Source organism: Gasterosteus aculeatus, chromosome 21 (assembly GCF_964276395.1).
Source record: "Gasterosteus aculeatus chromosome 21, fGasAcu3.hap1.1, whole genome shotgun sequence".
Classification (NCBI taxonomy): domain Eukaryota; kingdom Metazoa; phylum Chordata; class Actinopteri; order Perciformes; family Gasterosteidae; genus Gasterosteus; species Gasterosteus aculeatus.
Genome location: NC_135708.1, coordinates 10,793,170 through 10,806,285, shown reverse-complemented (window position 1 = coordinate 10,806,285; position 13,116 = coordinate 10,793,170). Strand labels below are relative to the sequence as shown.

The 13,116-nt window shown below is 44.1% G+C and overlaps 1 protein-coding gene across 1 annotated transcript; it reads right to left on the bottom strand.

The window, feature by feature from the left end:
* Positions 1 to 409: 409 nt before the first annotated feature.
* LOC120811648 (myosin-7) lies at positions 410 to 11,016 on the bottom strand. The gene is made up of 38 exons (XM_040167206.2): positions 10,970 to 11,016; positions 10,479 to 10,690; positions 10,238 to 10,381; positions 9,987 to 10,143; positions 9,855 to 9,882; positions 9,664 to 9,769; positions 9,478 to 9,570; positions 9,218 to 9,281; positions 9,023 to 9,121; positions 8,838 to 8,941; positions 8,620 to 8,758; positions 8,410 to 8,528; positions 8,175 to 8,324; positions 7,926 to 8,096; positions 7,537 to 7,846; positions 7,356 to 7,426; positions 7,072 to 7,277; positions 6,433 to 6,556; positions 6,211 to 6,347; positions 5,875 to 6,130; positions 5,529 to 5,771; positions 4,958 to 5,134; positions 4,730 to 4,875; positions 4,544 to 4,634; positions 4,067 to 4,456; positions 3,688 to 3,814; positions 3,389 to 3,507; positions 3,115 to 3,311; positions 2,826 to 3,009; positions 2,573 to 2,738; positions 2,352 to 2,476; positions 1,955 to 2,263; positions 1,655 to 1,858; positions 1,280 to 1,576; positions 1,091 to 1,195; positions 897 to 992; positions 654 to 788; positions 410 to 537 (listed from the first exon to the last, which is right to left on the bottom strand). Exons 2-38 carry the CDS (start codon positions 10,680 to 10,682, stop codon positions 517 to 519), a joined length of 5,814 nt encoding a protein of 1,937 aa, XP_040023140.2. The 5' UTR covers positions 10,683 to 10,690; positions 10,970 to 11,016; the 3' UTR covers positions 410 to 516.
* Positions 11,017 to 13,116: the final 2,100 nt, after the last annotated feature.

The following is a 13,116-nucleotide window of genomic DNA, read 5'->3' as shown; positions in this document are numbered from 1 at the left end:
AAAGAAATACAAAATCCATTACCATGAAGAATCTCCCTGTGGTGATTGCTTGCTGTAGCTACGGAAATGATAACTGAATAGTTATGTGACCGAGCATCCTGGCAATCGCTCGATTATAGAGTGAATACTGTGGGCAGCTTTTGGCAGGCCACCTCAGATGAGATGTTACATCAGATCTTCAGTTGGATCAAAATCAATCAAATAGTCTTTTACGAGGCCTTGCTGTTAATAAGTCCCTAAACTCTTTACCACTTGCCGCAAGGAGCAAAGGTTTAAACTCGTCCGCTCTTCGCATGTCGAGACATGAAAAGCAACGTCGCGTTGCTAACTCACAGTGCAGGTCTCTACATTCCTTTTTTTTCTCTCCCAGTGTAGCGATTCAAAAATAAAATACACAAACATAATAAAATTGGTGCATTCAATTACTCTTTATTCCACTCATGTTACATGGAGAATAAAGGAACTAACATACTACGATCAAACTGCTGATTATCCTCGAAGACCTTGTTGAAAGCTTCACTCTTCATCATGTGCTTTCTGTACAAAGAACACAATGTTACATAATCAGATTCATTTCTTAAGTCACTTGCTTTGCATGATTCCACGACAGCTACCCATTAACAGTGGCATTATTTGTGATGATGAGCACTGACCTTAGCACCGATGTCGCGGCTCTTTGCTCGCAGCTTGTTGACCTGAGACTCTGAGATGTCAGCCCTCTCCTCCGCTTCCTCCAGCTCGTGCTGTAACTTGCGCAACTTGCCCAGATTTACATTGGACTGTTCCTCCTAAAACAATAAAAAGAAATCCAGATGAGAATATGAAACACGGGGATTGAGCTGATTCTTAATAAAGGGGCAAATTTCAGTAAACGTAGGAGTCGTATTTTCGCTTACAGCCTCCTCTGCGGTTCGCTTGTAGGATTTAACCTTCAGCTGCAGCTTATCCACCAGGTCCTGCAGACGGCTCAGGTTCTTTTTGTCTTCCTCCGTCTGTTGAATCAGTACACCAGCCGCATTGCTTGTCAAAGCTTGACCTTCCATCTTTTGGTGCCTCTTTATCCCAGAGTGGTTGTGTCAGTGCTGCGTACCTGGTAGGTGAGCTCTTTGATGCGCCTCTCGTACTTCCGAATGCCCTTCACCGCGTCGCTGCTTCTCTTTTGCTCCATGTCCACCTCGTTTTCCAATTCTCTCACCTGGGAAAGAGCAGGTATGAAAGTTGGGACTTTTATTGAAATGAATGCTGTTACTACTACGAGGTGTAGGTTAGCAATACTCACCCTGGCCTCCAGCTTCTGGATCTGCTTCTTGCCACCTTTCATGGCTATTTGCTCCGCTTCATCCAGACGGTGCTGCAGGTCTTTGATGGTCTGTTCCATGTTTTTCTTCATACGCTCCAGGTGAGCGCTGGTGTCCTGTTCCTTCTTTAGCTCCTCCGCCATCATGGCAGCATCGGTAATGGCCTTCTTCGCCTTCTCCTCTGCATTTCTGCACTCCTGCACCGCCTCATCCACCTCATTCTGAAGCTGAGCTGTGTCGCTCTCAAGCTTCTTCTTCTGGTTCAGCAGGCTGGTGTTCTGCACAGATTCATAGTTTCACACTGATCACTTTTAGTCAAATGAAAGAAATACCGCAAGATGGAGGATTTCAAATACCTGCGAGTGCAGCAGCTGAACCCTCTCACTGACATCCATCAGCTCCTGCTCGGCCAGTTTGCGCGCTCTCTCGGTCTGCTCCACCAAGGACCTCAGCTCGTCGAGCTCCGCCTGCAGCAGGTTGTTACGTCTCTCCACAATGGCAATGTTCTCCTTCAGATCATCATTGGCACGGAGAGCATCATCCAGCTGCAACTGCGCGTCCTATTCACAAAGAAGAATTTTTTTCCGCCTTAGCTGAAATCCTCTTTTGTTCGATAATTAAAAGAAGAAAGGAAACCTGTAGAGCCCGTGTGGTACCTTCAGGTGAGCATGGACTCCCTTGAGCTGCTTCTGAGCTTCGGCTGCCTGCCTGTTGGCCAAGCTCAGCTGGATTTCCATCTCGTTGAGGTCTCCCTCCATCTTCTTTTTCACCCTGAGAGCCTCGTTCCGGCTGCGTATCTCCGCCTCCAGAGAGCTCTGCAGAGTGTCCACCACCCTCTGATGGTTGCGCTTGGCCTGCTCAATCTCCTCCTCCTTCTCCGCCAGCTTGCGCTCCATTTCGGCCTTCACCTGGTTGAACTCCAGCTGAGCTCGGAGGATCTTACTCTCCTCGTGCTCGAGGGAGCCCTGTGGGAAGCGGTAAAACGCTGAATGTCCTTCATCAAAATGTAAAAATATCAGGTACATTTTCCCTTAACATTTAGGAGCTGTTTACCTCCGCTTCCTCAAGAGCAGATTGTATTTCCGCCTTCTCCTGTTCCAGCTGTTTTCGGACCTTCTCCAGCTCATGGATGCTCTTTCCACTCTCTCCAAGTTGCTCAGTCAGGTCAGAAATTTCCTCTGTTTTGTGCATATTCATTTACATTAGTATTAACCCCTTCCAATGCATTCAGTTTATTAACGTATATCATGTTTTTCTTTTTCTTCTTTTCCTACCTTGGAGATTCTTGTTTTCTCGTTTCATCGTCTCCAGGTGATCTAGAGATTCCTCATAAGAGTTTTTCATTTTGAAGATCTCAGTGCTGAGGGAACGAGCCTCTTTCTGGGCAACTTCCAGCTCAGTCTGGGACTCCTCATACTTCTGCTTCCACTCAGCCAGGACCTACAATCATTGGTATGTTGACGGATTCTATGGATCCACATTGAGAACTGCAATCTGAACTAAGGTGCACATTTTATGTCTCATTACCTTGTCAAAGTTTCTTTGTTTCTTGTCCAGAGCAGCAGCAGCAGCATTAGATCTCTCCACATCCACCATGAGATCCTCAATCTCAGCCTGAAGCCTGTGCTTGGTTTTCTCCAGGGAGGAACATTTAGCATTGGAAGCTTCAACTGCTTCTTCTGCGTCTTGTAAGCGCTGAGCTAGCTTTTTCCTAATAGTAAAAATGAAAGTATCAAATTAATACCTCTCAGATAAAAAAGGGAATATTATGGTCAAACGTTTGAGCTGCCTCAAGGTGGATCAACTGGATCCTTACTTTGCTTCTTCCAGTTCCTCTGTTCTCTGGATGGCATCAGTTTCATACTTGGTTCTCCACTGGGCCACCTCAGAGTTTGCCTTGGACATGCCGCGTTGGAGCTCAGCCTTGGCCTCCTGCTCCTCCTCATATTGCTCCCTCAACAAATCACAGTCATGGCGGGAAGACTGCACTGCATGAGCAAGTGCATTCTTGGCCTTTGATAAAGAAACACAGGGTGAGGTCCTTCTGCCGATAGTGGACAAGCGTTGTATTTCTCAAAGAGGGTCCGTACCTTGACTTCTTCCTCTAGTTGTCTCTTGAGGTCCTCAATCTGCTGAGTGAAAGACTGCTTCCCTCTGGTCAGCTGGGAGACCAAGCAGCCCTTCTCCTCCAGCTGCCTGGCAAACTCACCTGTGAAATAAAGATGTGCAAGCACAGAAATGAAGTCTGCACGGGGTGAATCTTATTCACCTTTTTTCTGAAGGAGATCTAACAATTTTGTCTGCATGCACTCATAGTTTGGGGTTTGTTGCTCTAAGGCATGTGTGGGCAACAGCAAAAAGGAATCTGAGTGGATGTTAGAAGGATTACCATTTTCAGTTTGAAGCTTTGCTTTTTGCATCGTTAAGTCATTGATGGTGCGCTGGCCTTCCTCCGATTTTGTCTTGTATTCGGTCATTTGATCTTCCAGAGTGCGGCACATCTTCTCCATGTTGGTCTAGGTTGAATCATTCATATTAATATGTAAATCATAGAATGTAAACATCCCCCAAAAATATTTTTTCTGTATATTATGCAACATGTAAGCCTGGTTTAATATTTCAAAAATCTTCAATTTTTTTTATTATTCTTAGGTAGCTGCCTTCTGTAGTTTTCTGTAGCCTTGCAAACACAGGAAACTTCTAGCCTGGCTCTGCCAAATGATTGTTTCTTCTGAACAAAATGTGAACAAATGCGTTCAATATCTTACTTTAACTTTGACAATGTGCTCCATGTTAGACACCATGTCATCCAGCTCCATTCGGAACTCGCTCTTTTCTTTCTCCAGCTTCTGTTTGACCCTTTGCAGGTTGTCGATCTGCTCTCCCAGGTCAGCCACGCTGTCTGCGCCTTTCTTTCTAAGTGTGGCGGCGGTGGCTTCATGCTGCAGAGTGGCCTCTTCCAGGTCCCTGCGCATCTTCTGGAATTCCGCCTCCCTTTTCTTGTTCATCTCGATCTGGACCGTAGTGGCCCCTCCGGCCTCCTCCAGCCTCTCGCTGATCTCCTCCAGCTCTCTGGCCAAGTCAGCCCTCTGTTTCTCCACCTTGGCCCGGGCAGCTCGCTCTGCCTCTAGTTCTTCCTCCAGCTCCTCGATGCGAGCCTTGAGGAAATTCATCCAGTTATTATATAAATTAGGTATGAAGAAGATTCAGAAGTGGAAGATAATGCAACAAATAACCCCTTTTACCTGCAACTCCTTCAGTTTCTTCTGGAGTTGGGCACCCATGGCTTGTTCATCTTCAATCTTACTCATTAGCTGGCTGATTTCAAAGTCTTTCCTGCAATTAAGTACAAAATGGTTCAATTGAGTAATCATCTTTTCTCGCACACTGGGAATTGCGCATGTGATTGTAAAAAAAAAAAAAAGCTTTACTTTTTGAGTTTTTCCTCCAGCTGCTGCTTGTCATTCTCCAAATCCATCAAATTCTCCTGGGTTAACTTTAAGTCCCCTTCCAATTTTCTCTTGGCTCTTTCCAGATCCATCCTCACTTTCTTCTCTTGCTCCAATGATCCTTCAAGCTAACAGACATGACATACGCGTTGCTCCATCATTTGTGCCTTGAGAACTTGAGGATCAGTTCAAAAATACCACTTTACTCACGTCATCAACCTGCTGCTCCAGCTTGGTTTTGGCCTTAGTCAGAACATTGACTTTGTCCTCCTCACTCTGCAGGTCATCCAATGCTTGCTGAAGAGCCTCCTGAAGAGCTTTCTTCTCTTTGGTCAATTTAGCAATGATTTCGTCCAAAGCTACCATCTCTTCAGTCATGTTTTTAACCTTAACAATCAGATCAGTCATTAACAGAGAACCATTCCTCAGTCTTTAAATCTGCAACAACTGTCTTTATTTCATACTTTTTGACCACTCTTTAGACCACGGCTATCTTGTTGGGCAAACAGGGACCTGAAGGCCTCATAAATGGAGTACTGTGGGGCAGTCTCTAAAATCTCTTTTAATAGCTTATGTCTAGTAGTGTGTTCACTTTATTCAAATACAAAATGAGCGGCCTTAATGTTAATGACAGTAGCCGTGGTCATGTGTGTGCAAAGTGTAGGCTAGTTGCCACCGCTTGCATCCACAAAATCCTGTTCATTCTGCATGGATTCTGTGTAAGACTACAGCATATAGGCAGGTGGACCACTGCAGACCTCAAATTGCCGGCTTTCATTACCTTGTTCTCTGTGGCATGCTTTTCCTTTTCCACTTTAGCCAGAGTCAGCTCCAGATCATCAATGTCCTTCTTGAGTTCTGAACACTCGTCCTCCAGCTTTCTCTTCTTGGCGGTCAGCTCTGAATTCATCTCCTCTTCGTCTTCCAGTCTCTCTGTTAGCTCTTTGCTTTTGGCCTCTAGCTGGATCTTACTCTTGATGAGACCCTCACAGCGCTCCTCTGCATCTGAGAGATTGTCTTGTTCCTGTGATGAGTGGATTTAGCAGATTTGTTATCCTTCACATTTTAGTATATACTATAGATCATGGTCAGTTTGAGGTCTGACTGAACGGAATGACTGATCTTACAGCTTGAATGTGGAGCTGCAGGTCGTTCTTCTCTTGGAGAAGGGTGACCATTTTTTCCTCCAGCTCTTTCTTGCGAGCCTCAGATTTAGCGAAGGCCTCCTTGAGCTTCGTAAACTCCTCCTTCATGGTTGCCATCTCCTTTTCAGACTCAGCTGATTTCAGCAGAGGTTTGATCTTGAAGTACAGCTTCATCCAGGGCCAATTCTTGACACCCATGAAGGCCCGCACGTTCCACTGGATCACCAGCAAGGAATCCCTGTAAACATAATTCAGCTAGAATAAATTTTTCTGCACCTTATCCAGTATTTCGTCATTTAATATTTTACAAGCACTGACCTGCGCTCAACTATTTTCTGGAACTCCAGTCTAGCGAGTAGTCCTCTGGATCTCGCTTGAAGACCTGTAATGATGAGAGAGAGTCGATCGTCTCTCATCTCCTCAAGAAGACCAAGCAGACCAGCTTTAAAAAACACCTGAAATTGAAAGAAAGTTTTTTAATTAGCTCTCTCAAGCTTAATTATTCGTCTCAACATTGAACTCTCCTCCGTGTAAACCAACCTTTGTGTGCCCCAGTCTGTACTGCTCATGATCAATATCCAAAGAGCCCAAAAGTTTTTCTGCTCCTTTCTTATTGTCAATGAACTGTCCATCAGGGATAGCATTAGGGTTTAGGATGCGATATCTGAAATGGTACAACCATCACACCATTAAAATGGATTTGCCATCGGTGATGCCTTTGGACATGCCTACATAAGTTAGGACCTGATAAATCCTGATCCATCATACCCTCGCCTGGGAACCGGCTAGTTGCCGTGACACCGCGTTACATCACTGCTTGTGTATCCCGCGAGATATGTCGTCCTTTGTCGTCACTCGTCACTTTGTCTCTTGTCTGTTACTTGTTCGTTAGTGCACTTTATGCTTAATATTTTTCTTTTTAACTTTTTAATATTTAATTTTTTTTAACTTTATTCCCTTGTTTTATACTAACCCATAGCCTTATTCTACTAACCCATTGCATTAGCATTTCATTCCACTTTATTTTATTACTTGTCCACTGTTGTCTTGTCTGTCTACTGTCGCGCACTAACCGCCAAGACAAATTCCTTGTATGTTTGAAATATTTTGGTTAATAAATGTTTCCTGATTCCTGATTCCTGATGTGAAAGAGCAATAAATGAACGTAGATGATCTTGCCTTTGTTTGAAGTCTCCATACTGGATCCTATTAGGGAATCCCTTCCTGCAGATCCTTATGCCTTCCAGCACGCCGTTACAGCGCAGCTGGTGCATGACAAGGGGATTCTCCATCGCCCCGGGAGTCTTGGTCTCGTTGGGGATGATGCAGCGCACAAAGTGGGGGTGAGTGGACCTGAGATTGGTCATCAGTTTGTTCAAATTCTCCTGCAAATGAAAATAACTGAATATGAACAGGTTCCATACTATATTTGGGACACGTGACAAACTAAAGCCATATTTTACCCTATGCAATGCAGATACAGTCTGGAAGGAAGAACCTTTCTTCTTTGCCCCCTTTCCCTTGGTTCCTGTATCTTGGGTTGCAGCAAAATTGTAGATACAAGGGTGTAATTGTCATTTTTTTCTTTGTTGATAATCTGAACAATTTAAGTATGAATAATCAGTGTTGTCAAAGAGTCCTTACCTGCATCTGCACTAGCGTACCCAGCGAACAGGACGGCAAGTAACTTTAAGTTGGACTTCTGAAACAGTCCAACCACGGTCTCGTTCAGTGGGTCCTTGTTCTTCACCAGCCAGTTACCGATGTTGTAGTCGACAGTACCAGCATAGTGAACCAGGGAGAAGTGAGACTCTGGTTTCCCTTTGACCGCCCTGGGCTTCTGGAAGTTGGGACTTTTACCCAGATGGTTGTCATACAGTTTGGCTTTAAACGTTGCGTCACTGGCTTTGGGGAACATGCACTCCTCTTCAAGGATGGACATGATGCCCATGGGCTAAGGAGAAAACGTATCATTGAAAAAAGACTTTCGCTTGTCAAAGGAATTGTGAAATCCAATTTAACGTTGCACCAACCTTCTCAATGAGTTCAATGCAGGCTGCCAAGTCCATACCGAAGTCAATGAACTCCCACACAATGCCCTCTTTCTTGTACTCTTCTTGTTCCAGTACAAACATATGGTGGTTGAAGAACTGCTGCAGCTTCTCATTAGTATAATTAATGCACAGTTGCTCAAATGTGTTGAACTAGAAAGAGCATTCAAAGAGAGAAGTCAGTGAAAGTGTATTTTACACTCGAGTCTCAATAAAACCTTTTGTACTCACATCAAAGATCTCAAATCCAGCAATATCCAGCACACCAATAAAGTGCTGACGGGGTTGCTTGGTATCCAGAGAATGGTTGATTCTCACCACCATCCACAAGAACATTTTTTCATACACTGACTTGGCCAATGCACCGATAGAGTAGTTCACCTAAGAAATAGCATAAAATCCATTCCAATCAAATCCTCACTTTATGCTTAAGACCCATGATGGATGTCAGTGGTGGGCGCCTTACTTGCTGCACACTTTGACCTTTGGTGACCCACTCGTTGCCTACTTTCACTCTTGGGTGACAGAGGCCCTTGATGAGGTCAGCAGAGTTCAAACCCATCAGGTATGCAACCTTGTCTGTATCTGTAATGGATTTAGTTTAGGAGAAGCAGACACAGTTATGAGTTGGTGGTAGTTATATTCTCTTTTTAATACAGTCCCGATAGTCTTTTACCCTCTGTGCCATCCGGCTCTGCTTGCTCTTCCCTCTGCTTCTGTTTGAACTTCATGTTTCCATAATGCATGACGGCACCAGTCATCTTGTAGATGCCATTCTTCTCCTCTTGGGTGAAGCCCAGAACATCAAAAGCCGCCTTGAACACGAAAGAAATACATCCGAGTTGGTAGTGAAACCTCATGAATGCAGTTTATGGCACGCATTTTGTTCCTTACATCAGTAGCCATCAACTCGTCTGCATCGTCGATGGAGGCCACAGTTGTCTCTCCTTGGGAGATGAAGGCGTAGTCATAGGGGTTGTTGGTGATGAGCAACATTTCTGTCAAAAGAAAGGTTTCAGTCTGTGTGAGTATGTTGCATTTCTTCATGTTCAAATGTGTTTGGTTGGTCGAGGGCTCACCCAGAAGCTCCGGTTTCTTTTGGGACAGAATCTGGTAGAAGATGTGGTAGTCTCTTTCAGCCTTTAGCTGATAAGTCACACGGGATTTCTCCAGCAGATCTGACAAATATATCATTGATATGATTGGTTAAAGTGCTCAAACCGTCCAAGATTTTGTATTGCACCATGGAGATGTTCAAGTCCCCCTTTGCTTACATGTTTCAATATCAGCAGAAGCCAACTTTCCACTGACACCAAAGTGGATTCGAATGAATTTACCCTTTGAGAAGTGAGAAAAAGCGGATAAAGTCACAAATTTGGTTTTAGTGGCCTAAAATCCCCTCATTTCATCCAAAAACTATTGTTTAGAAAATTAGCTGTGATCTGTGTTGAGTAGCCTGCAAGTAAATCTGGCTTCTGGGAAGCTGATTGGCACAGTAGCACTTCCTTATTTAAAGAGTTGAGTAAAAACTCACAAATCTGGAGGAATTATCGTTTCTGATGGTCTTGGCATTTCCAAAGGCCTCCAGAGCAGGATTGGCCTGGATGATTTGATCCTCCAAGGTACCCTGTGTATTTAATGAATGCAACATTTAGGCCATGGAACTTAACATTGTGTGATTTTAAAAATAAATCTTAATATATATAATAATCAAACCAACCTTTTTCTCCTGAGCGGCATCCTTCTTACCAGAAACCGCTGCAATGCTGGCAAAGTACTGGATGACTCTCTTGGTGTTCACAGTTTTCCCTGCACCGGATTCTCCGCTGCGCATACAAACAAACAGGAACTGTACTCAAACTACCTGTGATCCTCAAATTAGAATCAGATGAGACTTTTTGAGAAACGTACGTGATGAGGACGGACTGGTTTTCTCTATCTGCAAGATTTAAGACCACGTTCAGTTATCTTTAAAATGTTTGGATAGAGATTATAAAGCGCTGCATCGGAGATGAGATGCCATTTCAAAAGAGCTGAACATACCTGAGAGCATGTACTGGTAGGCGTTGTCAGAGATGGAGTAGATGTGCGGAGGAGCTTCACTCCTCTTCTTTCCCCTGTAGGCGTTGACCACCGCCTGGTCGTACACCGGCAGAGACTTGTAGGGGTTCACAGTCACGCAGAACAGCCCTGAGTAGGTCTGTGGACAACAACGCATAAAAAACAGTCCATTTATTTGGAATGAAGATTTTGTACAGTAGAAAAAAAACCTCAGAAAAGTGTTTATTACGTACGTAGATCATCCATGCTGCGTATCGCTCTTTGAGGTTAAACAACACAGCCGGTTCGTGGAGGAAGGTGAACATCGCCATGTCCTCAATTTTATCGAACTTTGGCGGGTTCTGAGGGTGGACATCCACCTCCTTATGAACTGTAGTCTGAAAATATTTACCACGGAGAATATCTCAATTAGAATTGCTGTAAAAGTCATCAGAGGTTGCGCTGTGCAAAGTTGTTTCAACCGGACATAATTACTTTTCCAAACTCGGTTTCCACGGTGGCTTTGTCCCCCTCTCTGGAGATGACTCTGCCTCTAACGTACTCCACCTCAGGGTCGGGCACGAAACACTCCCTCTTTATGTCAAAGGATCGGGTCTGGGCCTCCAGACGCTCCTTGTCGGACTTTCGCAGGAAGGGAGCGGCAGCCCCGAACTCCGCCATGAGGGCGTCGCCTGACATCTTGAAAGCTGTGAACCAAGAACATGATGTGAAAGGATTGTGATTGAAGGGTCTTTGGAGCAAGTTCCTGATTGAATGTATTTCTAAACATATAACATTTTACAGAATTTAAGTAACAACAGTTAGCCGTGAATTAGGATTATCAAGGAGAGAAGCTGCGTTTATTGCTCATTTTTTTAAGTCAGCTTGATGATAATTTAGAGGTACTTAAGAAACCAAACTGGTTGTATCTTCATTTGAAATCCATTCATTTGGTTTTGAAGAACAGACTGTGTAGAGCAATTTACCTGTTTTCTTTTCCTCTCTGCGTTGAAAGGTTTAGTGAATTCTCTCTATATAAAAAAACAAAACAAACTGCTCACAATGGGTTTTCAACATTTGACATAATAGTTAAGTCATGCGTAAAATGTATGGATACTTGCCTGCAGGTGCTGTGATCGCGTCCTTGCTCCTCTTTCTGAACCGCTCTTTATATTCACCCCGCAGGCAGAGCCTCGGCACCTGGCCAACCTATGAGGACACAGGCAGAAAACAATGGGCGCTAATCAAAAAAAGAAAGATCTTTATATGGAGATAAAGGTGTGGACAATGGCTCACGTATGCAGTGGCCGGGGAATTGGAACTTCTGAGTTGGCCTTAGCATCTATTTTTATTTTGTCCTTCAGGTGACTGAAACGTTTTATTTAATCACAGGAGATTATTCAGTTGATAATTCATGTTTCTCATACATATGTTATTGTCAGAAATGTGGATCCATCTCAGGGATTTAAAATATTTTTTATTAATCACATAAAAATGATTTACATAAAAATGTGAGCTTCCTTACACCTTTCAAAACATAATTTTGGTCCGCTGTCACTATCACAAAGACTTTATCAGACTACATTCTATTCTCCTGGAGGACAAAGATGAACGTGTGAATCTTTTTACTGGTATTCCTTCTCCTGGTCCCTTGTTTGCCTCCCAGTGGAGCTCAGCTGACCCTCCTCCATCTAAAATAAAAGACTGACAGCTGCCGGCTTTCAGAGGCCATACGTTAAATATATACAAACACTTGTCACTTCCCCCGTGTACATGTTATAAGTGACAGCGGGGGCTAACGCTCCTAAAAGCTCTCGCGTTAACAGAGTGGATCCTTAAATCAGCTGTTTATTGAGTAGACTTCCCGAAGACCTCCTCAAGAAGCGCACGAGCGCTTTCGACCTTAACAACTTCACACGTTCCACTTGAGACCGTGCGGGTCTGGACAGTTGACCCCCGGCGTACCATTCCTCCGCACATCAAGGGCAGCGACCGGGCTTCATTCCCAGCTGTCCAGCGTCCCTCTGCTGTCAACACCCACGATGAAGCTCCACGAGCCTTCTTATACCAAGTGTTGGCCTTTGTCTAGTTTCAAGTCGAGTCGTAGACAGATGGACGCTTGTGGACAGACATGTCATGGGACATGGTTGTATTGTTTTGTGTGCGTGTGTGTGTCTGTGTGTTATATTGTGGGTCGACTGTGTTTATTAGATCGGAGGTCATTATTTGTTTCAAATTAATTAAGAATTTGAGATGGATTGACAACACAAATCATATAGGCCGACATTCTCATGTGAATGCGTCAAATACTGCGGTTACGTCATTGTTCCCAAGCAGAAATTTGGCACATGAATGTTGAAATTGCAGCCGTTACAGTCGGAGCAGCATTGGCAAACGGCATCGGGGCCGGCTTCGGTTGGATGCAGGTGAACCACTCGTGTCACAGACAAAAAGGCTGGACAGCAATATTTTGCAATCTGTGAATGTGGTCGGCTGCCGTCAGAGAGACGGGTTCAAGTTTGAACAAATAGTAGGCTAGTCTTTGACAAAAAATGCATTTGATGTGTTTGTATCAGTGTTAAAGAGTGTAAACTTTTGACGTTTTGGGGAAATTTCAAAAGTTTCACACCTCTTCCATTTGCTTTGTCCATTTGCTATACAGCTAAAGCCCGCAAACAGCTTAGCTTAGCATAAAGATTGGAAACGAGGCAAAACTGGTTGTAGCTTAAGGATTAAATTGTTGCTGCAGTTGCTGCATTGAAGTCAGTGAAAAGGTTTTGAACGCAGGCCACCGAGCGCCGGAGGTGTTTATGATTTTGTCCTTGAGCTCAAAGAACCACATGACACTCGCAAAGCCGCCACAAATGTCTTTGGCACACTGAGGCGGATCAAAAGTGTACAGTGACCCACACGATCAAACTTGGACTCACACCCTCACGCTAACTGGCTCTGTCTCACCCCCCCGGCCCGGCTAATTTAAAACTGCATTGCTTGATATACTACTGGGACATCGATTCATCTTTTGGTAGTGAGCAGTTCTGTGTATTATTATACACACATTTATTATTATTATTAACAGTGGTTAACAAGAACGGGTTTTCCTCCTTGTGGACTGGAACCATAAACATACGGT

Bases quoted from the DNA above. Each gene is read 5' to 3' on its own strand.
- LOC120811648 (XM_040167206.2), bottom strand. From the start codon at position 10,682: ATGTCAGGCGACGCCCTCATGGCGGAGTTCGGGGCTGCCGCTCCCTTC. The intron at 10,382-10,478 runs GTAATTATGTCC...AAATATTTTCAG, and splicing joins TGGAAACCGAGTTTGGAAAA to ACTACAGTTCATAAGGAGGT. The intron at 9,122-9,217 runs GTAAGCAAAGGG...TATATTTGTCAG, and splicing joins TTCTGCTGATATTGAAACAT to ATCTGCTGGAGAAATCCCGT.